This window comes from Ammodytes marinus (assembly GCF_949987685.1).
Source record: "Ammodytes marinus genome assembly, chromosome: 19".
Classification (NCBI taxonomy): Eukaryota; Metazoa; Chordata; class Actinopteri; order Uranoscopiformes; family Ammodytidae; genus Ammodytes; species Ammodytes marinus.
In genome coordinates, this window is record NC_137223.1 from 7,223,859 (window position 1) to 7,248,092 (window position 24,234).

At 41.2% G+C, this 24,234-nt stretch overlaps 1 protein-coding gene across 1 annotated transcript; it reads right to left on the reverse strand.

The window, feature by feature from the left end:
* Nucleotides 1–342: 342 nt before the first annotated feature.
* On the reverse strand, nt 343–23,325 carry armc2 (armadillo repeat containing 2; the record flags this gene model as incomplete). Its single annotated transcript, XM_080048230.1, has 17 exons — nt 343–476; nt 742–896; nt 2,167–2,299; nt 5,390–5,503; nt 5,649–5,771; nt 8,051–8,369; nt 11,316–11,415; nt 12,855–13,000; nt 13,789–14,003; nt 14,287–14,389; nt 14,527–14,711; nt 15,848–15,955; nt 16,611–16,678; nt 21,871–21,997; nt 22,563–22,728; nt 22,946–23,018; nt 23,108–23,325. The coding sequence occupies 17 exons, from the start codon at nt 23,323–23,325 to the stop codon at nt 343–345; spliced, it is 2,487 nt and encodes an 828-aa protein (XP_079904356.1).
* Nucleotides 23,326–24,234: the final 909 nt, after the last annotated feature.

Below are 24,234 nucleotides of genomic sequence, written 5' to 3' on the forward strand. Positions count from 1 at the left end.
CAATAAGGCTACCATTGATGATGACATTAATGGTTGACTGTTGCTTACCATCATTTAGCAAAATCATTACCACTTGGAACATACCTGTACTAAAGCATGTGCGTGGACAGCGGAGAAGTGAATTACCCTGCAGAGGTGATTTGGTGTTTTGACTTGAAAACCCAGTAATGGAGTCTACTGTGTGTGAAATGAATTCGAGAAGACCTCAGCTGCTTTCTTCTGGAAAAGGAAACAAACTTATACCGCCACCTTCAAAACCCATCGCAGTTGATTGTTTTACACAAAAAGAAAGCATAAATGCTTTCCATGACAACATTAAACTCTTAACTCTGTGTCTCTTAGTCAGGTTGTCCTGTATGAAGGCTCAAGCGTCTTCATCAGCTTTTGAGCTACAGGTAGGAACTCCAACTCCCAGCATGCCTTGTGGTAGTCCCTCATGTCTTCATTGTCTGTCCACTTCAGAGCCTCTTCTTCATCTACGGAATGATTTTTTGAAAGAGTGGATGGAGAATGAGAGTGAGAGGCTTCAGGTTTATTTAAAACATTTGCAGTAGTAACGGGTTTTGTGTCCAGGCCACTTTCAGATGTGACCACCATGGAAGTATAATGTTCGTGACAGTGGGAAATATGTGCGTCCCTCCCTTCCCCCCAGAGGGCTGCTGATGTGAATGGAAGCTTGTTATTTCCAGCATGACTCCGTCCTTTGTTACATAAGGATTAGTTAAAACACTGTGCACCAACCTAGGTATGTAATGAGGACCTCCAGCAGTGACTCTCTCTCCTGTGTGTCCAGCAGCTTCTCTGAGCCGCCACAGATTATGTTCCACAACGCCTGACAAAGTTGACCCGCCAGCTGCCAATCACCTGCTCCAAAGACTTTCAGACAGTCCACAAGCCTGATCACACGAACACACACACACACACACACACACACACACACGCAAACACACACACACACACACACACACACACACACACACACACACACACACACACACACACACACACACACACACACACACACACACACACACACACACACACACACACACACACAAACACACACACACACACTCACATGACTCCAGGCCCAGGGATCGGTATTCACATGACCTGCAGGTTTGTGGGCATACGCTCCACTTCATTGGACCAACATCCGTGTGTGTGTGTGTGTCTGTGTGTGTGTGTGTGTGTGTGTGTGTGTGTGTAAAGCGTAAAGAAGAACTTAAATGTTCAAACAGTGTTTAGAAGTGAAGTGAGACACTTGTTCTAAAGATAGATGGACAAGGTAATCTCAACTGACATATCAAGAATCTTAACGTTTTGTCACTAACTACTGGGAACAAATAACATCAAGACTGATATGATTAGTGGTGTCTTCTTCATGTCACTGGTGTTGTCCTACTCATGTTTTTCATAATTAAGACCATATTTCTGAAAAAAACAACCTGTGTAGGCCTACTCTCTGTTCCAAATAAGGATGCTACGTTAGCCAAAGACTCAAACAGCTTTAGCTCAGTTTGCTATTAAAGGAATAGTTTAACATTTTGGGGAATACTTGCAAAAAGACAGTTTTCTAACCAAGAATTAGATAAGAAGACTGATACCACTTTCATATCTGTCTGCTAAATGCCAAACTAAGGCCGGGATTAGCTTAGTTTGCCAAAGTATAAAGACTGAAAACAGGGAAACAGCTAACTTGGCCTTGTCCAAAGTTAATAATCTAAACAATTCAACCCCCGTAAAATCACTTTTTAACAATATGATTGTCTAAAGGTGCTGGATTTTGTTTCCATTGAGCCCAGGGACAGGCTGTAGCTTCCTTTTTAGAATGCAGATATGAGTGTGGTATCAATCTAGCGCTATGCTAAAAAAGTAAATATGTTGACATTTTTCCCTCTTTTTTTTTACGTTATAAAGCTTTTTATGCCAGTTACAAATTCACCGCATTCTGCAGTCCAAACTAACCTAAGGGAACGATCATAAACATAATAAAAGTAATTATGGTGATATCTCAAAATAATGTATTAGTTATTTCTAGATTTTTTATTGTTATCGGCTACTAGTCTGTCAAATAAAATACAAAGATTTAGTGTTTGTATAGCCAACACACACGCACACGCAGACACACACACACACACACACACTTTGTGCATTAGTCCTTACTTGGCAGCAGCCCCCTCTAGTGAGAGACTGACCCTGTTGGGGGGGTCCAGAGCCAGGTTGGTGAGGACCCCGCAGGCTGAAAAACACATCTCAGTGCTTTTGGAGTCCAGCAGTGTCACTACAAACTGGTGAACTGAGAGAGAGAGAGAGAGAGAGAGAGAGAGAGAGAGAGAGAGAGAGAGAGAGAGAGAGAGAGAGAGAGAGAGAGAGAGAGAGAGAGAGAGAGAGAGAGAGAGAGAGAGAGAGAGAGAAGAAAGAGAGAAGAGAGAGAGAGAGATGGCGTGAGGGATGTGGACAAAGACAAAGCAGGTCAAAGATAAGAGGGCTGCTATCACCGCCATCAGCAGGCATGTTTATACTGACTGTAGCTGGCCTTGCAGATAAGTCTTCCTAAACATGACATAAGGTGTGTACTCCAGTGGCGTCACTAGGCTGTTTCATTCGGGGCTAAAGCCCCAGATCTAATTTGATTAGCCCCGAATCTATTTTGAAAAAAAAAAAAAAAAAAAATATATATATATATATATATATATATATATATATATATGTGTGTGTGTGTGTGTGTGTGTGTGTGTGTGTGTGTGTGTGTGTGTGTGTGTGTGTGTGTGTATATATATATATATATATATATATATATATATATATATATATATATATATATATATATATATATATATATATATATATATATATTTAATTCAGGATGATTCCTAGAAATGGGCATTAGCAGAATTTTTTCAAGACAAAGGTCAGTGAAAATATGATTGTTTAAAAAAAAGTTGTGATGTGGCTCACTTTACCCCAGCTGTGGGGTAAACTGAGACAGACCAGAAAAATCAAGGGGGTAAAGTGAACCAGCTGGGGTTAAACTGATCCACTTACTTTTTCCACTCTGAAACTACCATAACAACACATATTGTAACAGTTAGAATCCTGAAATCTAGCCACACATTCCAGAACTAATGTTGGACTAGTAAAATAATGATGGGGTTTGGTCAATTAAGCAAAGCAAATTTTCTAAACACTTGAAAGTAACTCTGAACAAAATCAAATACAACATATTATAATTCAAACGGTTTTAATAAGATTCAAATGAAAGATAGAACCAGTTAGATTAGAACACAGTCTGGGGGTCAGAACACAGGACCCTTAGAGCCAGCTTGTGTCTGGGGGTCAAAGCATAGGAAAATCAGAACCAGCGAGAACAGCCTGGGACTCAGAACACAGGAGAAGACCCAACTGGATTATAACATCAGCCTGTCATACTCAACATACAACTAGGCCTACTCTACATTCCAGCCCTGAAGGTTACAGGGACAGATGAGAAGGTGCTCTTTCCGTGTGTTTGCCCCAGGTCGTCTTCCTGGTGTATTTCCTTGGCATGATAGCTTTTCTACAATGTGTATGACATTAAAATAAAGGATATGTCATGTAATATTACATTAAAATATGTTTAAGACTAAACTTAACTTGTGCCTCATGGTGGGGGAAAGTGAGACAGAGGCTCACTTTCCCCCACAGCATTTGGCTCACTTTCCCCCACCACCACAATTTGAGAAAACACTACCTCTCTTAGCATTTCAGGCTAATCTTCAGTTATCAGCATCACATGGTTTCATTTGTTGGTAGTTCATCAACACGTATGATAGAAGTGTTTCTACGTGAATACATTTGCTTTGGCACAACAGTTGATTAAGTTGACAGCAAGAAAATTTACTTTTACATGCAACATACCTATTTTGGTGAAAAAAACATGCTTACCACAGCACCATGAGGTCCGCTTGAATACATATATCTCACATGACCACAAATGTTTTCGGTTGCCTAGATACAGGGGGTGGCTCACACTACCCGATGCCTCGGATGCTGCATGCAGAGCCTGTGCCATATCCGCACGTCGCACATGCTCCCATTGGTTAGGAGTCTTGCGTAGCTTACTGCTAGGAATGTCTGTTCGACTGCTCAACATTTTAAGCCATGAATTGATGAACTTGCATTGAAGAAAATATGTCAGTTTTCTGTGGGCTGTAAATAGGCCAATCTATGAGGCTAAAGAGCTTGCTAATATTGATGATTGATTGTGTCAAGTGTCTATGGATGAATGCTAACATGATTTGTTTCCAACTTTTGCCTTAAGTTACAATTTAGCCAACTAGCTAGCTGCCCACCCTTTTCATTTCCAATGGTGGCTGTCATTTCATTACCAATGTTAAGTGTCATAAATAGTTAACTCTGGTGCTGAGTCATGAATCCTAAAAAAGAAATACCCAAAACATGTGATAAGTTTTGAATTTGCAGAAAGTTTTGAAAAATCCAGGATGCCTGAGAGGCTTACTGAATTATATACCACTATAGTTGTTTCTTTAGGAACCTGAATGTTGTCTTTTCCTTCACAGAAAAGAAATATTTCCACTATAAAATGATCCATAAAAGGCACAGATAGAGGAATAAAAATCCACCAGAATGCAGGAAATTAAGTGTTTGACTCTCAAAAACGTCTGGGGGAGCACTTATACCCCCCACCTATAATGTGTCCCCCAAAAAGTTGAAATGAAACCTAGTCTATGACCCTGTACGCAGGTTGTATACAATATATTTATAGATATGTTGTTTTTACTGTTTGGATTAAAAAGAAGGCATGTCAGTAAACTCCATGTCGGCCCTTAGTGTGATTATCATTTCATCATAGAGTGGCCCTTTGTGAAAATGAGTTTGACACCCCATATGGGTAATGTAAGGTCTGTCTCACTTGTATTCATTTTACTCTAAAATAACTTGAATGGAACTTTAGATGTCTGGGGATAAGCAGCAGTCAGGTAGCTATTTAAAGCTATAATTACCTGCCTATTTTGTTTATTTAGGTAAAGCATTATGAAAATAAATGTGCATTCTCCGCGCGCGCACTATCCTGTTCCCTCTTGGACTAAGCCCTGGATGTTACAGAAACCTAGAAACGCCCCTGGTGTGCTCTACTGTACTGGAACTGGGTACTCACTACTTGGATTATATGATTAATGCATCTTTGCATTAGTCTTTATTTTATCAACTTATTTCTGTGTAATATTAAGCTTTAAAGATGAAAGAGACGGTCCTTTTTCTTTCTAACATGCAAACTTTCCTGCAAGGGTCAACACATTCTGTATGTTTTACACAAAATATGATATATTTGAAGTTTCATCCTGTGTTTTGTGTGCGTCTGTCCGTGTTTGTGTTCAACATATACCTTTGTTTTGCATAATAAAGTCCCGTACATCCTTGGCCTGTGACAAATTCCCATACACACGGGTGGCCTCCAGCATGGCATCCATACTGCAGCTGAGCACCAACTTCAACATGACTGAGGTGACAAGTGTGAGCAGAGGAAAGGAGAGAAATGGGGGAGTAGAAAAAAAGGGGGGAGTGAAATTAAAAAAGCGGTTACACCCTCTCACTGTTTTTATTCTTAATTTCTACACTAAGATCTGTTGGTCCTTCAGTCTTACGCTTTGCGATGGTCAGTTGACTGTGTCTGAGCGCAGAGCTTTCCGCCTGGTAGAAGGACAGATTGTTGATGGTGGCAGCCACATTCACCAACAGCTCCTCACTCTCCTGCACTGACCTCAGCTCTGTGAAACACACACAAACAAAAGAAAAACAAGGAAGAAAATGATCCTCAATAAGCGTAACCTTGAATTTACATTCTTTTTTATTTATAGAATACATACAGCCAACAGAGTGGAGGTCCGTACAGCATTGGACAACAGTAACCTTTCATGTACCCACTATTCATTAACATAATGTGACCCTGAATCTGGTGACAAGTCTCGAAGTAATTATCAGTTAAAACGTTTCATTGCCACATATGTTCACTGCACACTAAGAATAGACTGCTCTTTCCCTGGTAATGACTTATCTGGCTGAACACTTTGTGTTCTTGTTATGTTGATGGGGAGGAGGTTGGGAATAGAGCAGGAATAGACTATTCATCTCTACAGACGGTAGTAGGAACATTCAGTTGTTGATTCTAGCAGCACCTTTGGACAAAAGCTGTAGTGTCATTGTGGGCAATTGTATAGGAAGTGAGTGAAAGAGAGACCCCAGGATGCATACAATGAGGTAATGTATTTCTGTGACTGTCAGTAATGAAAATATGACGATCCCAGTTCCCAGGAAATCGAACCCGGGCAATGGCATTAATAATAACAAAAAAAAAATAGCGTTGTTTGTCAAAGTAAAAACTATTGTTATATAAACATTTTGAAGTTCCTCATAGGAGGTTTAACTACTGCAACATGGATTGTGTAAACTGGGTTGTACTCAGTTGTACTGTATGTAGATGTTACCCGATTATTTAAGTGCAAGCAAGATGTAAATACATGCAGTTATACAGTGAACACCTTGTGGTGGTGGTGGTGGGGAAACAGCATCATCGCATATTCAAGCCTGGCGACACTAATGTGACTTTATCACGAAAGTAGCTGTGGTTAACTGTGGCTTCATATAGTCAGTTTGATTTGATCATGAGCTGGCAGGCATACGAAGGTCAATGTGACCCCATCCAGCCAGCCATGACACAGTGTGCGGCTTGGAACCGAGTCTGTTCCTGATATAGCAGCAGATGTCGTGTGCTCGATCATAAATCGTGTATATTGCGGTTGCTGTCAACTGGCGCTTGAGTTTCGTTTCTGGTTCTGACTGAAAATGCCGCTTGGTTGCCCCCCCCCCCCTCAAAGGATCTGTAATAAAAAGCAGCACATCCTGTTCTGAACTCGATCAAAACAGGACATAGATAAGACAAGTCTGCTCTTTCATCCTCTACCGAGATTTTCATTTCGGTTTCCAGACGTCACACCAACTCCATATCCTCCTCGATTAACTTATTTTATGTTTCTGTCTTCAGTTACTTCATATACATACCGGCTCTGGCAGCAAGATCAGGCCCCTCTATCTTTTGAAATGCTCTTCACTAGTTTGACCTCTAGTTTTGTTTATCTAATTTTCTCTCTCAACTGCCATGGCGTGTGTGTAGGAGGCAGGCAGCAGAGAAATCGAGAGTTTCACACCCACCCGCGTATCAGTTCAACCTTGTCCTGAAACCATCTAACCACATGGGAGAATTTAACAAACACAAACCAAGTCGGCCGTGAGATGTGATACAACATCCTGCACATGCAGACAAGCGCTTCACTCGATGAAAACATGTCGACCAAAAGAGGATGTGCTGTGTACAGAAAGCACAGAGAGGAAAGCAAGCGATGGAATAGACAGACAAATGAGGAGTGTGTTTTTCGACCAAAGTCATGTCTTGTTCCCAGCACAAGGGAAGTGGTTGGGTGCCTCGCAGAGACTTACTGTACTTACAATGCAACAAACAAGCTATTTTTAAACTCATCAGAACTCCACATTTTACATACTGCTCTCTTTGTATGACAGACATGGGTGAAAAAGGACACATCAAGAAAATGTTATAACCACAAATCTGCTACCGACTGTAGCTTACATTTTTCAGCTTAAAGGTGGAGTTAGCTATGATGGAGAACACTTGTTGACAGAATCACTTTTTTGTCAAAATCAGTGAATCTCTACTCACAATCCGCTACCTGTACGTGCGCACTGAAAAAAGATCCAGTGTAAACAGCAGCTTAAGGGGGCCCACCGTAGCTAGCAACATGTCCATTTACAGAGCTTAGGCTTTGAATTAACATTGGAATTGCTTTCGGCGCACAGACAGTATGGACAGCTAGAGGATCGTGAGGAAATATTAATTGATTTTGACCAAAAAAAAATAAATGGTTTGGCAACAAGCGTTCTCCAGAATAACTGACTACTACACCTTTAACAAATCATTTTGTTTAACACTGGCAATCTAAGGGGGGGTGATGAGTTCCGCCATCTCTTCGCTCACCGAGTGTCTCCATCAGCATCTGAATGCAGCAGGTGTTGGTTGCCAGAGCTGGACCTACATCCGGGTGGATACACATGTTGGCCAGTACCCTGACCAGCTTCACCAGCACGTCATCCTCCTCCTGCACGCTGGCTGGATGTACAGGGGCCTTGCTAGATGAGGGGGAACCTTTTGGTGGCACATCCTCTCTGCGCTGGTAGCTGTGGTACAGCTGCAGCAGTGTTTCCATGCAGCCCTCGCACTGAAAGAGCTGCTGCCGAGCCTCGTCGCTCTTGGCTGTGAGGTTCCCAAGGGTGAACAGAAGGCGCACCACAAGGTCCTGTGGAAGATTGGAGGAGAAAAATACTGTAATAGACAATCGGAATCCGTCAAATGTTAATATTTCTGAATGAAAGCAAACTGTGTTTTGATGTTTCTTTCTATTGCAAATGTGGCTGACAGGCCAGACTGTGTTGGAAAAAGTGGCTTCAAACGTGCAACTTTTTCAGCATTGTTATTTATTCAGTGCTAGAAACAAAAAACACGGAGATCACTTTTTAGTAGTTTTGGGGTTACATTCATCAAATGAATGTAGTGTACAGTATGTTTTACAAATGTAACAAGCAATTCGGCTCATTATCCATTAACCTACAATTGATTTTCATTATCAATTTATTGTTTTATCTGTAAGATTGATTTTGTCCAATCAAAAATCCAAAACAATAAATATTCAATTGACAATTAGAAAAGAGTTACAGTCATATGAAAAAGTTTGGGAACCCCTCTCAGCCGGCATTATAATTGACTCTGCTTTCACAAAAAAAATATAAAAGTGGTATGTCTTTAATTTACTAGGAACAGCTAAGTACTGGGATGTTTTCCAAACAAAGATTTTTTGAAAAGCAGTATTTGGTTGTATGAAATAAAATAAAATGTGAACAACTGGCTGTGCAAAAATATAGGAACCCTTGTGGTTTTGTTGATTTTAATGCCTGTAACAGCATGTAAAACTGAGGACTTTAAACACAAAGTTGGTTGGATTATGTTGTTAAGCCTTGAACCTCATAGAAATGTCTGTTTAATCATGAGAAAATGTATTTTAGGTGCCTAAATGCAAGTTGCACTTCTCTTTGACTCTCTGCTGAAGTGAGACATAATGGGATCATCAAAACAGCTCCCAAAAGATCTGAAAAACAAAGATTGTTCATTGTCATGGTTTAGGGGAAGGCTACAAGAAGCTTTCCCAAAGGTTTCAATTGTCAATTTCGACTGTAGGGAACGTTGTCAGGAAATGGAAGGACACAGGCATAGTGGCAGTTAAACCCAGGCATGGCAGACCAAGAAAAAAACAGGAGCGGCATAGGTGGAGGATTGTGAGAATGGTTGCACACAACCCACAGATCACCTCCAAAGACCTGCAAGAACATCTGGCTGCAGATTGTGTATCTGTACATCGTACAACAATTCAGCGCAATTTGCACCAAAACATCTGCTTTTTATAAAGACCAAATAACTTAATTTGTCTCATCAGTCCAAAGAATTTTCTTCCAATATGAATCTGGCTTGTCTAAATGAGCTTTCGCATACTCCATGCAACTGTATCTGTGGCGTGGGCGCAGAAAGGGCTTCCTTCTCATCACCCGGCCATACAGATGTTTTGGACAAATTGCACTGAATTGTAGAACCATGTACAGATACACAATCTGCAGCCAGATGTTCTTGCAGGTCTTTGGAGGTGATCTTTGGGTTGTGTGCAACCATTCTCACAATCCGCCGCTTATGCCGCTCTTGTACTTTTCTTGGTCTGCTAGACCTGGGTTTAACTGCAACTGTGCCTGTGTCCTTCCATTCCCTGACAACGTTCCTTACAGTAGAAATTGACAATTGAAACCTTTGGGAAAGCTTCTTGTAGCCTTCCCCTAAACCATGACAATGAATAATCTTTGTTTCTAAGATCTTTTGGGAGCTGTTTTGATGATCGCATTCTGTCTCACTTCTAAAGAGAGTCAAAGAGAAGTGGAACTTGCATTTAGGCACCTAAAATACCTTTTATCATGATTAAACAGACCTTTATATGAGGTTCAAGGCTTAACAACATAATCCAACCAATTTTGTGTTTAAAGTCCTCAGTTTTACATGCTGTTACATGCATTAAAATCAGCAAGACCACAGGGGTTCCCATATTTTTGCACAGCCAGTTTTTCACATTTTATTTAATTTCATAAAACTAAATACTGCTTTTCAAAAAATCTTTGTTTGGAAAACATCCCAGTACTTAGCTGTTCCTGGTAAATTAAAGACATACCACTTTTATCTTTTTTGTGTGAAAGCAGAGTCAATTATAATGCCGGCTGAGAGGGGTTCCCAAACTTTTTCATATGACTGTATATAGTACATTTAGTTCGTCAATTTAGTTTATTTACAGATGGCTTTTCTGAGTCGGAAAATATCTCTCCACCAGAAGAGATTGTTTTTGATGAGAAAATAAAACATATGAGATTATGTTTAAGTTTTGAACATCAACAGCCTCTTCGCCTGCAGCACAGTAAGCCTGTGTTTTGAGTTCATAGACATGGTTAAATGTGAGCATGACCTATCTTTTCAATGGGTTATCACATACTTACCAGGAAAAAGGTGACAGATGACACCCTGTGCATCACCCTTGCATCCTGACCCCACTAAGTAAATCACACAAGGAGCAGGTAAGCACACACTATTTTTCCTATAAAATGGGACGGGGTGTCCCGTCCCTTCAATCATGGTGCTCATTACATGTGTTCCTGTGCAGTATGTGTGTGTGTATTTGAAGACGTGGATGTGTGTTTATTCCATATATAAGATTATTAATAGATGGCCGGCCGTCATATCTGAGTCCCTTTTCTTCTGGTCCTCCTCCTCACATCTACTGTATCTCTCTTCCCCTCCACCTTTGTATCACCTCTACCCAAGCTCACCTCCTTTATTTTCTTCCTTTTGCTCCTGCCCTTTCCTTGACTTACCCAGAACCCTCCTGGGATGATTAAGTGTCAAAAAACACCTAGCAGAGCCGCGAAAGGGAGGGCAACGCCACGTGCAGAGGGACACAATGTCCCGTGAATGTGCTTGGACTTGAGGTGCATAAACACTGAGAGTGGTGTTGGATAGCATGCTTAGTGGAGTTGCATCATAAACTCTGGATAAACTTTCTCTATATAATACAAACACACACACACACACACACACACACACACACACACACACACGCACGCACACACACACACACGGACGAGGAGGCGCATGGACTCACCTGTTTTTGGTGATGTTTGCTCAGCAGTTCTAAAAATAGTTGGTAGCAGTTTGGGGTCTGGGCCAGAGCGAGGCGGCACTCCGAGTAGGAGGAGAGTTTACTGAGGGAGAGAGAGGACAACAAATACCACTGACTGACCACACCACTCAGCGACCGCTCCGCCAGGCTGACTAAATATGGAGATATTAAATCAACACTAATGGATAAGTAGGCCTGGGCTGGGATATAACTTTCATGCTCTCATTATCGTGCGCAAAAACACTCAGAAATGGTTAGCTTTATCAGCACTAACCCGGCTAGTAAAACTGCTAAGCCTGGTATTTTCTCTTGGAGAAACAACTAAATGTTTTGTTTTCTGCCTCACATACCGATGACCAACTTGTGCCAAAGAAGGAGGCTGAGACCAGGACTGAGAAACTGAAGGTGGGGACTCATTCTCTCCATCATTTGTGCCATTGCACTCTGTTTGGTGGAGTCATTTGAGATCAGTGTCCTATGGTCAGACCAGAAGATGAGGCCTTGTTAAGGTCCTGCATCTTGATTTAATATTGAAGCATAGTCTATCCAATGTAGTTCTACAAAAGGTCAAGAGGAGGCACCTATTTCATATTAAAAAATAGGTTGAAAACTCAAAGGGTTTTTCTGCTTATTTCGTAGGGTATGACCGTCAGCTTATGGTGGCTAACATTCGCTGGTGTTACATTGATCTGACTCAGTAATGTCAGAGCAGTAATGTGTAACTGAGTCAGTTTGCAGACCCTACGAGTCTTCGCTACTTCACTTCTTCTACACTTTTAATATTTAACACGATCCATCCACTGTGATTTGTTGACATAGTGGCCACACTTCACAGCATCTCCCTTTGAAATATTTTACATATATGTAATTTTTTGTTCTTGAGAACTTTCATATCATAGAGGCCACAGTTTTAGATTCAGAGTAGTATATCCTTAAAAAATTGTGTTTGTTAATTGTTGTAACTGCTATATTTTATTATCCAGGAGCTTGTGTGAATTGAAACCACTGTACTCTCTGATTTGTATAATTTTAGATTCACACAAGGGAAAGGTTTTTTCCCCCCATGAACTTGCTAGTTTGAATTTCGAGATGGTTTGTTACGTTCCGTTTTAACAAGATTGACAACTTGTAAACATTGTTAAGCGTTTCTTTCTCATGAGCGTGTGTGATTGTTTTTAGGCTCAGTTCCCTATCCAACTTCAAACTGCACATGTCGGACCTTTCTTGTCATGTAGGTCTTCACAAATAAACTCAAATTCTGAACTGTATACTGAATCAACACAAAGCAGCTGTGTCACTACTTTGAGTGTTTTTGTAATGGTATATAGACACAAACACATATGGAATATAACCACATCCTGTCTGACAAGAACTCTGTTTCTGAGTAGACTTTTGTTTTGTGTGACCCAACTACAAACAAAAGAAGGCGAGTGATGTTGGAGTAAGAACTAAAAACAGAGAGCAGGGGTCAAATGTGGATGATGGCTTGCTTTGAGGTTATGAGGGCTTTTTGTTTGATACCTGTATATCCTGGAAATATTGGTGCAGATGTCCTGGTCTTTGCAGTGATGACGCAGCACCACACAGAGCTCTGGTAGTATAGAGAAGGAGACGAAGAGTGTGCGGGAATCAGGGTGGTCTGCAAGGTTCCTCAGGGTCGCTGTCAGCTACAGGGGTCAGAGAGAGAAAGAGTGCTGTTGGATAGCAAGAAGAAATGTATAGAAATGTACCTACTGTATCTTAGCTTTTATATTTAGAACAATATTGCGTATTATTATTATCACTTGCACACAGTGTTCTGGTCTAAAGCTCATTAAAGGCTGGCTGCTGGCCTGTACAGGACGCCATACAGCAGGGCGACCGGAAACTATTCAGCACTGACATTAATCATTCTATCACGAGAGGGAAACAGTCATTTGCAACATCATGGCAGCACTGGAAGTCCTGGAAAAGTCATGGTCTGCTTATTTCCCTGCTCCAACAGCATAATGAGTTGTGTTAAATATCAAACGAAGGGCTGGCCTCGAGATGTTTGATTGGGCCAACGTTTGCGGTTTAGCAGCGATCATTTTTCCCGAAGAGTGAAAATTCCGTGTGTGTTTTAGACTGAAGTGGCCGGCGGAGAACATTATGCTCTTGGAGCTGCTTATATACCAGACATAAACAAAAACATTTTTGTCTAATAGTGGGAAAATCTACAACAGCCAAGAAATACATTAAAAAAACGAATATTTAACATTGCGTTCCTTTACATTGACTAATTATAACTTTGGGATTTTTACTCATGTAGCCAGAAAGTATGTGCATTGTTAATGCTTCAAGTTTCACCCCGAGTTGTAATCCAAAAGCTATTGGTTTAATAGATTGGTGTACACCAAATACCTCAGAATTCCTCCAAGACGTTTTAAATTATAAAAAGTTTTGAATACATCATTATCAGCAGTCTGTGACATACCTGTACAAGTATGTGCCCTGCTATGGTGAAGTGGGCGTCTTCTGCCGTGCAAAGCCTTCGGATGAGTTTCTGAGCAACAGCGATGCAGTTCTTGTCCAGCAGAAGCTTGAGGATCGCACTGTTTCCTGACAAAAACTTCAGAGTCCCTACACAGTACAGGAGAGCTTCGCCAGATGCGGACACATCCTCATGGCTCAAAATGGCCAAAACTGAGTCTGGACATGGAGAAAAAATTTAACATTAACATCTGTATGTATCTGTAATGAACTGGTAAATGGGTCAGTCAGTAAACAAAAAAAAAGGCCAACATAATTCATAGAGCAGTTTATATGCAAGACATGAACACAACTTTTTTGTCTAAGAGTGGAAAAAATCTACATCCTTCAAATTGACTAAGTATAACTTTGTGTTTTTTTTGTACCAACATTTTAGAACATATAAACCTGGTGCAGAATTGAACCCCTAAACTAGACCACCCTGATCTAGAATGGTGTTCACCTATGATAGAGTTGTTCTGGAAGAGGATGTCGTTGCTTTCACTGCGGCTGATCTGGAAGATGAGCTTGCAGATGTTGAGCAGGTTGTTTCCACTGACACAGAGCTGGAGAAGAAAAAAAAAAGAAAAAAAAAAAGCACACAACTTTTGAGAGTCAAAGTGCTGAGTGGGTGCCCTTGTGATAGTGACTGAGAAGTGGCATACCCGTTGACACAACCACAGAGACAGAGCAACGAACTCACAGCAAGACACAGCTTGGCGATGTGCAGGTTGAGCTGGGCAGAGTTGAGGTCGATGAGGCGAAACAGCGTTCGAAGTATCCCCGACCTTCGCTTACAGCGCCGGCCGAGCATGTCCGCTTCTGCCAAGGTGCCATGGAGACCGTCACACAAATCACACAGGCGCTCCACCGAGCCCTCACAGCTGCCTGGCATCACAGGAAAGAGGATATAGGGAAGAAGAAGAAAAAAACAAACAAACAAAAAGGATATCAAGTTCAGGGGCAACATGTCAAACATTCACAGAGAAAGCAAACATCCCAAAATGAAAACACCCACTTGTGTGAGTGTGTGTTGGCAAGTGTGTATCAATACAAAATACAGAGGAGTGATATTTTTGTGTCTGTTGCGGTATGTTTGTGCAATATGCTTTGGTTTCAAGTGCATGGTGTGTACACTTATTGTTTGCATGAGGAACTTGGGGTTAAATCCTCAACATCAATAATACATTGGTCAGCAGTAAAAAAAGAACATTCCCCTTCCCTTATTTTCTGAGAAGCAGCTCAAAGTAGTTCCACTGGTCAAGTGAAGGGGAACAATCCTGCAACAGGCAGCTACAATCTTGACGCAGAGGAAGAGAAAGGGTGGAGGCTTTTCCTTGTTTTTGAGGTAGAATAAATGTTTTCCCTGCATAAATAACAGGGTTTGGCCCCTTTCTAAAAAAGGTCGCCTGCAGTCTCACACTCAACACTGCACTGCAATTTCCCACTGAATCTGAAAGGTGTTTTATGCATGAGCCAGAAGGCACTTGGTACAATAAATAATTAATATTTATCTTTCAAATGAATTTTCCATTAAATTTGTAGAGTGTTAAAATATTTACAGCCATAGATTTCATTTCATGGCAGCCAGACCGCAGTTTCAGGCTTAGACAATTATGTATGGAGGCCAAACACAACACTGTTTAGTTTGCCTTTCTTCAGCTGTTGAAATGACTTTTCTTTTGCCTTTTGTTAGATTTCATGCATGACTATCTGCCAATGCTATACATCTATTTCCCCAGCCTGCTGGTTGAAAATCAGATGTAATAAGGAAAGAGAAAATTAGGCACAAAGAAGGAAACAGAATAACTGCAACCACATTTACATTCTAGATTAGCTTCAGAGACATCTTTCAAACCCAAAGAGGAAAATGGACTATAAAGAAAGTGATGAGTGCAGACGAGTTTGTGACAAAAGCTATATATTCCTTGGGTCAAATGAATGTATCTGGTCAAGATTAAAATATGTCACATGGTTGGACTTTTTTTTATTGGGCATCCTTGATGATGCGTCGTTTAGACTACCTGCAGCCACAGTCTCAAGTTGTTGCAGAAGAGGAGAAATCATATTATTCCACAGCAACGCCTCAGCATCCTCCTCTGTGCTTGTTTTCTTGTCTCCGTTCCCCAGATCTGCAATGTGTGGAGAGAATTTCAGTTAGCCGATTTCCACCTCAAACCCCAGACGCCGAACATGGGTGACAAAGTTGGTTCACAAGTTCACTGTCTTAAAATAAAACAGCAGGAAGTTTGATGCCACAATGAAAAGGTCACCATCCACAGCTACACTTCCTCTGATTTCTGTGCTCATGTGAAATAGTCTGCGTATGGGCACGTGAGTGTGTGCGTGTGCAATGAAAACACGTCTGTGTGTGTGTGTGTGTGTGTGTGTTTGTGCATGCAAATGTCTGCAGACTCTCGCACACCGTGCACCTTATTTTGCTGAACATTTGCATACCCCCTTGCATGGTGTGATGCAGGAAACTGTGGTTGCCCAAACCAACAGCCCTCTCTCAGCTATTGCCTGCCTCTCATGGGGGAAATTAAGCCATTTAACAAAAAAACACCCTAATCAAAGATTGACAATTAGACAGGGGTGTTCAGGTAATGGTAGAGAGGTGTGTCTATGTCGTTGATTAAAATACTTATTTTTGCATCTCATTATATTTAGACTTCATTTAGAAAATAAGAAAAGTCACTAAATGGTCAAATGCAGCTACAGTTTTATTTTGCAAGCTGTACAAAATGTACAATGCAAAAAAATAGCAGTAAGGGTCAGTGGACAAACCTGTTCTCTGTACTGCTGGCTCCTCTGTGGGTCTAACTCCTGAGTCATCAGCAGGCTGCGTTATTCCACTGTTGGCACAAAGAAAAGCAAGAAACACAAAGAGTCTGGTTACAACAGATTTTTCGAGATGAGACACTGGTGACTAATCACTTGTTCAGTTGAAAGAAAAATACAAACTTTGAGAGATTTGGATCAATTGGGCAATAAAGTATAGTGAAAAAAAATATATGTTCCATTCTTTTTACTGAACTATTTAGAGGATGAATTGTAGAAAAAAAAAAATATATTCTTTAGGTGCCACTAGGTGTCCCTGTTGCAGCAGAGGTTGAGATTTTGTGAAGCGCTGCTCTCTGTAATTTGTGAGTGAGCGTGTGTGTGTGTCTCTGTGTATGTACATTTGCCCTCATGCGGATACATGCGTGTGTCTGTTTGTGCTTGACTGCTTGTAAGTTGTGTGCGTGTGAATCTTTGCATCACAAACTGCAATCCCCAACAGACAGGAACTAAGATCTTAGCTTTGTGGGCAGCCTGGTTAAAGCTGTTCATGATTTGTCACTGTGAGCTGTCTGCACAGCCTCACCGCCTCTGTACAGTAACCGTAAAGTGCTCCCCAATAGCACGCCCCCTTGTCATGCTATGCTATGTGTTACAGCTTGCCCTCTGTGCATGTCACTGATGCATCTTGCTCCCCTCATGTCACTGTCAAGTCCCGCGCAATTCCTCTCACACACAAAGATAATGACGGATGACTGAATTACATTCTGTGAAACATGACAGGTGGTGCGACTTATGACTAATTACTACGTGACCAGCTGAGAAAATAATTATTAATAGACAGAGACAAGCTGCAAGTTGAGTCATCCCAATCACCTCCAGAACTGCAGGACTTACTCCAGAACTCCCACACAAAACCGTCAATCAACCTTAGAAAGCATTGTAATTGTGTAATCACTTCTTCCAAGGACAAATAGTACTATGTTACTGGGACTTACTAAAGCTTCTGCGGTGACATTGGTATAAAAAAGCCTTTCAGGAGGGAATCTTCTTTGAGCTTCTACACCCAAGTGAGCTATATTTCAAGGTCTTACTGGCAGAAAAATGTCCCTCGCTAAAATGTCTCCTTTCCGTTCCATTGGAGCATCACCAGAAGGCGTTGCTTGATGACTGGATGACCTTAGCATTAATATACTGTACGTGGCTCTTACTAAAGAGTGCACTTTCACTTTGATGGAGATTTAGTGATTGTTATAAGCTGGCACACAGGGCATTTGCAGCAGGGAGTGCTGGCCGAGGCATGTTGCAGTGAATGTCAGAGAGGGGGCTTTGGCTCTGTATGATAGGATTAAGAGCCTGATAATAAGGCCTCTTTGTGTGATACTGCATTCTCTGAGACATGACCTCATCCCTGTCTTAGGCCTGGCCAGTGCACTGCAGTCACAACACACGCTGCTGCCAGCCTTGCCCAGATGGGCACCCAAATCTAATAGAGAGCCATTTGGAGCTATAAAGCTCCGGCTTATTGGAGAAAAAGAAGCTAGTGGATGTCTAATCTCCCCTATCTTTATATCTCATCCAACTCATCACATTAATCTGTCACGCAGTGTCTATTTCCACTTGCAGTCGGTGTACTTCTGGCTTGACTATTTCTGTTATTTCCACTCGGTTTGTCTCGGCCTAATGCACCTTTAATGCAGTTCATTGCAACACTTAAGAACAGTACTTCAAAAAACTCTGACCCAACACTAATCAAGAAGGGGAAGTCTTTAATCTTCTCCTCTTAAATCAAACATTGACCACAGCCTTGTCTCTTAGGACTTCTCTTTGTCAGTAACAAGTAATACAAACACTTGGTGTGAACTTGGCCGTGAGGGAGGAGGAGGTGAGGAGGTGCTGCTGCAGGCGATAGCCCGGATATCCTGTTTAAGTGTTTTATGGTGTGTCCCCCTCTACAGCCTCAGCTGCCCCACCCAATCGATATGCGGATGGATTGTAACGACAGACCCAACCTCACGCCACAGAATTATGCCCCTTGTACTGACACGCAGCTGATGAGGTCGGCAGAAAAAAGCAGAGCTTTTAGCCCTCTGCACTGTGAAGGTGTAAAAGCTGACACATGATAGTAATGACATATAGAGGCAGTTTCATTGGGAATGAAGCTCGCCAGGAAGCTGGATTTAACTCTGACAAAGACATAGTGTATACAGTAAAGTATATGAGGGGTTTAAAATGGGGAAGAGTGTCTCAAATTGAAGAATTGGTCATATCTGTTAGTTAGTGACACCATTGCTGGTCTAAGTGACTTCATTTATTCATCTGTGAGTGCAGGTGGCTGCATCTATCTAACCGGTTTTGGCTCTGGATCAAACCATGGATAAAATATTTATTTGAAAACCTTTTGCTTTGGAAAATATGTATGGTTTATATAGTTTTAAATAAAGGAAAGCTCTTTTTTTTACCATGCAAAATATAGCATGATTGATTAAGGGTGTATTCACACATGCCGTGTTTAGTTCGGTTGAAACAAACTCAGGTGCACTTCTGCCTTCGGTGCGCATCTTTCAGGCAGGTGTGAATACAGCAATCGCACTCGGGGGCGGACCAAACAAGCGGACCGAGACCCAGCTGAAGAGGTGGTCTCGATGCGCTTCAAAACGAACTCTGCTGCAGTTCGTTTGTGGTGTGAATTTGGCCGGACTCGATCCGACCCAATTGCAGGAAGCACTGCGCCTTTGATTTATTTTATTTTCTTTTTTTTCTTTAATCGCCATCAGCTTCACATTATGGGAAAGTGTTGTTGTCGCCATTGTTAGGAAGATTAGTTGTGGTTTGACCGGGAGCCCCGAGCCAAAATATTACAGTTGATAATGACGCGTACACATGCTGATATGTTCAGCGATCAGATGGAGAGGGGAGCGTCTCCCGCACAGTGCCAACAGGTTCACGCTGCGCTTTGCATGAAGTGTGTGTTTTTATTTTTCTTCCGAACGTGACCGTCAATACTGTCCCTGTGTCAGTTTGGAACTGAACTGCGCCGAACTGACACCCAGCTGATACACTGCTTAATCAGCTGAGTGTCAGCTTGAGCCTATTCTTCTCTCGAGCCGCGCGTCCAACAGCAAAAATACAGTAGGCTATACATTATGTTTCACATCGTAGGCTACAAGCCACATAACGTGGCATTGACATAGGGCTACATATTATAACCATATGAAACAACAATAATTAGATTTTCTTCTTCTTCATTTATAGGCTAGATGTAGGCCTTTTTATTATGTTTAACCCCGTATTATATATCAATGATATATTTCGCGGTTTTTACTTCGTTCTTCCTGCTTCTCTCCACCCCAGAATGTCTGTCCAATGAATGAATGACCTCAGATCACGTGTGGTTTTGCTTCGTAATGCTGGTTCACTTGCAAAAGGGGCAATATGAAAGTGGACCACACCAAACAAAAAAAATCTAAACTCTATTTGGTCTGGACCAAAGCAAGTGAACTAACGGACTTTCCATGTGTGAATACACCCTAAGAGTTTGAGTCAGATTAGGGCGGCAGTGGCGAAGTGGGTAGGGAGAGCAGGGTCGGAGGTTCGATCCCCCGTCTCCCCGCCACATGTCGAAGTGTCCCTGAGCAAGACACTGAACCCCAAATTGCTCCCGATGGTTCAGAGAGCGCCTTGCATGGCAGCTACTGCCATCGGTGTATGAATGGGTGAATGTGGTAAGATATGTAAAGCGCTTTTGCGCGATGCCACATTGGCTCTCCTGCCTGATGCTGCGTCGCGCAGCATTATTACTTTATCTAATTTTCATGGCATTCCCAGCATAGAATGCACTGTCATTGGTTCAAATACACATGAGGTGGGTTTTGTTGATTTTTTGAAGACCACGTGACCACCCAAAAGTTGTGTGGTTTGCCGAAAATCATGTCAATCAAAAAAAATCAAAAATCAAAAATAAAACAAAATAATAAAAAAAATACGCCAGCTATGTCGGCGACAGAACAGTTAGTGGCGTTTGGTGCGCAGAATCAAGGTCTACTATAGACTACTGACGAAAATCACACAACACATTGCATCTATTTATTAACAATATTTAATAATTTTCTAATTCATCTAATTTTGACGATTTTTAGAAATATTTGTTGATTTGTAAGCGCTAAGGGAGCATGTTTAAATAAAACCTGTGAACCTTAACTTTTAAATGTATTTTATTTCATGTTTCCATGTGCTACACAGGCTTAGATATTAAGGTTTTGGTAGACTTGACAATTCGTACTATTTTTTCAGAAAACCCTCAGGCATTAAGGACATGCATCCTAGATTGCCATAGTCATCAATGGGTTAATATTTGGTTCATGCGTTGGGCAAGTAATGGCAAAAAGCGAAACACAATCAATTATAGTGATATCAGCCTTTTGAAAGTATTTCTTGTTATAATGTTATTTTCTCAGTATATTGGATAAGTTATGGACCACAACAGGAAAACAAATAGAAATAGTTTGTTTGCAGCTATCTCAGAGACAGGCTACAATGCAAGGAGGAGGCGGTGCATGGAGGGATTTGATGAAAGGCAAAACTGGGAGTAGGGCTGGCCCGAATTATTCGAATATCCGAATATTCGTTCGGAAAATTAGTATTCGGAGCTTAAATTAGTATTCGGAGCTTCGTTTTTTTTTTTTTTTTCAAAAAATGTTTTTGCAAGAAGCTAGTACTGCAATATAATGTCATCAAATAATTTTATATTTGGATATAAAAGTTAGTAATATTATAGTAGTAGTAGTAGTATTGCTCATTTAGGAGGATATTACATCACTAAGTGTCATAGCGCATCCATTACTTCACCTCCGAGCGCGTGAATCTTCAACAAAATATGCAGATACTGTCAAAATCGGTTCCAGGGAGTATATAGGGATTATTAACGTTTAAAAAAAAAAAAAAAAAAAAAAATCTTTTTAATTTTTTTTTTTTTTTTTTTTATGTATTTTTTGATGGTGTGTTTTTCTGGAAGGAATATTCGAATATTCGCTCGGAAAAACCAACGAATATTCGAAGCCTGAAAAATGGTATTCGGGCCAGCCCTAACTGGGAGGCACAATCAACTCCATCTAGTAATGGCTACCAATGCATCCTTTGAGAGCCTATACATCTTCAGCTCATTGTCGTCCTGTCACTTTGGCCAAAAAGAAGGAACAGGAAAGGGGGGGAGGGAGGGGAGCGTAGAACAGATCTTGCAAGTCAAACAGAGGGATAGAAAGCGTACCTTTCACTGGCTGTTCTGCGTGGGCCAGGTTTGCGGGGACAACCTAGGGCTTCGGTGTGGTCTGTGCCGGGGAGCCGTTTAGCTGACGGCTGCTTTTGTCCCGGGCCTTGATTCAATCTGTCTTTCACTAAACACATAGGAAGGATGTGGCAAAAAAGTAATTTATAAGTTGCCGATTTATGTTGCAGCAACACTTCTGCTTGTTCCACTAGCTAAAATAATAAAGCCACGATTTGTACAAATTCTTTATACATTCTGTATACGTACACATATCTATTTGCAGATTTGAGGGTCAAAAAAGGTTTGAGAGAAAGAGAGTTCTTACTCAAAACAGCAGCAGTAAAGAACGTTTTTCACCCGGCCAAACCACAGAGAATGTAAATCAGGAATAATGTCAGCAAGTGAAGGGCTCCATTCATTTCCCCTTTGAGAAGGCTGCTCTTGCACTAGTGCCTTCACCGAAGATTTACAGCTAAGCAACGGGTAAAATAAATGACTGATGTTTTATTTTCGCTTTTTAGCTTTAAAAAAAAATGCACCACCTAATACTTTCTGTTATTAATAGTATTTTATTGTATCATATATTGTATCATATTGTCAACACTTAACTTTGTGTAACTAAACACCCCCTATATCTGCCATATTTGACCCATTGATGCAGACTAGTTTCAATATTTTTTCTCCTTCCTTACCATCTGTGTGTCCCTCCACAGGGGGAAGCATAGTGAGAGATCCAGCCCTGAGGAGGCGTGCCCGTGCCCCTGCCAACACCCTCTTCCCTTCCAGTGGGTCAGTGGGGGGTTTAGGAAAGGTCTTGAATGGATCCCCAGCATCGCAAGGGACTGGCAACTTTGGCTTCTGGTAGCACACAAACATGTTAGCGGCACACGATGGTGTAAACAATGAGCAAGCATCCCATTTGTTAAAAGCAGTCATGCATACGGCTTATCGTACTATTCAGTGTTCATGGAAATTATTCATACAATTAAAAATTTGTGAATAAATGTATATATATTCAAATCTGAAAATACAAAATGAACCACCATATGCACTGTATGTTTGTGTGGGATATTACATGGTCCAGAGGAGACAGGCGAGTCCCTGAACCTGGCCTGGAGTCAGGAGCATCAAAATTTTGGGCATGAAGACTGAAAGAAAAATTCATATTTAGTTCTACAATCTGATCTCAGCACATCATGACGACACGAAGGAGATTTAAGTGTAGTTTTTGACTGACCTAAAGGTTGATGGAGGCCTGTTGTCACGTTCTGCACCGACAGAGCTCTTCGCAAACAGTTGCCTGTGTCCATCTCTGGGAGTGAACGGTCGCAGGGTGGACTGGACTCTCAGGGACTGTCTGGCTTCACTGACTATCTCCGCGCTGGTTTTCCTCGCAGCGTTGCGTCGTGGAGTGAAGGGGCTGCAGATCTCATCTTTTCTCTCCATAGGGGCCATTTAGGCCTACGGGACATTTGCCAAGACAGTCTGCAAATGACTTCTGCCGTTTTTATTTCATTATGGGAGCAGCTACAGGGTGTCTCACTGATGGAAATCTGTTGGAAGAATAAACATATAGAATAATGCATGATGATCCGACATAAGTAAAAGTAGCCATACTACAATATTTCTTTAGAAAAAGTATGGAAGTATTGGAACTAAAGATTACTTTTAATATTAATTCAACTGCCAATTATTTTTCTAAAAAAATACAATCAACCACTTAGTCTATAAATAAACAATGTCCCAAGTACAAGTTGACACATTTATATGTAAGGTCTTATTTTAAAAATTATTTAGTGACTATCTTTGTAACATACAGTTAGATAAACACAACAATCCCCCCTGAAGTAAAGTATGAATACCTACATCTAAGTGTGGTACAATGAACATATCTTTGTCAAAATGTAAAAACTGACCAGGATGGTTGGTTGTAGGTTGTATCATTGTTAGAAATGCAATAAAGTCCAAACAATTCTTTTTGAAGTGTGTTTACTTAAAAAACAAGTCAGGCAGACAGTAGGCCTACACAACCTCTGCTCATTACATTTGGAGGATTTTACGACCAAAAGAGAATGAGGTCCCTCTGCGCGTTCACGTGCCGTCTCCATGGTGACCAAATGCCGCTGTGGTAGCTTGGACAACAAAGCCAAGAAACAAAAACCACCACGATAAAACAAAGAAAGGGAAAGACAACGAGATAAACAGTTTTATCATCCCATGTTACAGCCGCTGGGAAACTACTGTTCTGTAGTAAGAGTACACATCTTTTTCGTAACCAGACACAGGGAGCTTTTGAAGAAACTGTAGCTTACTATGAATGAAATGGATAGTAAATAATAAACCTAGAAAAACTTACCGTGGACC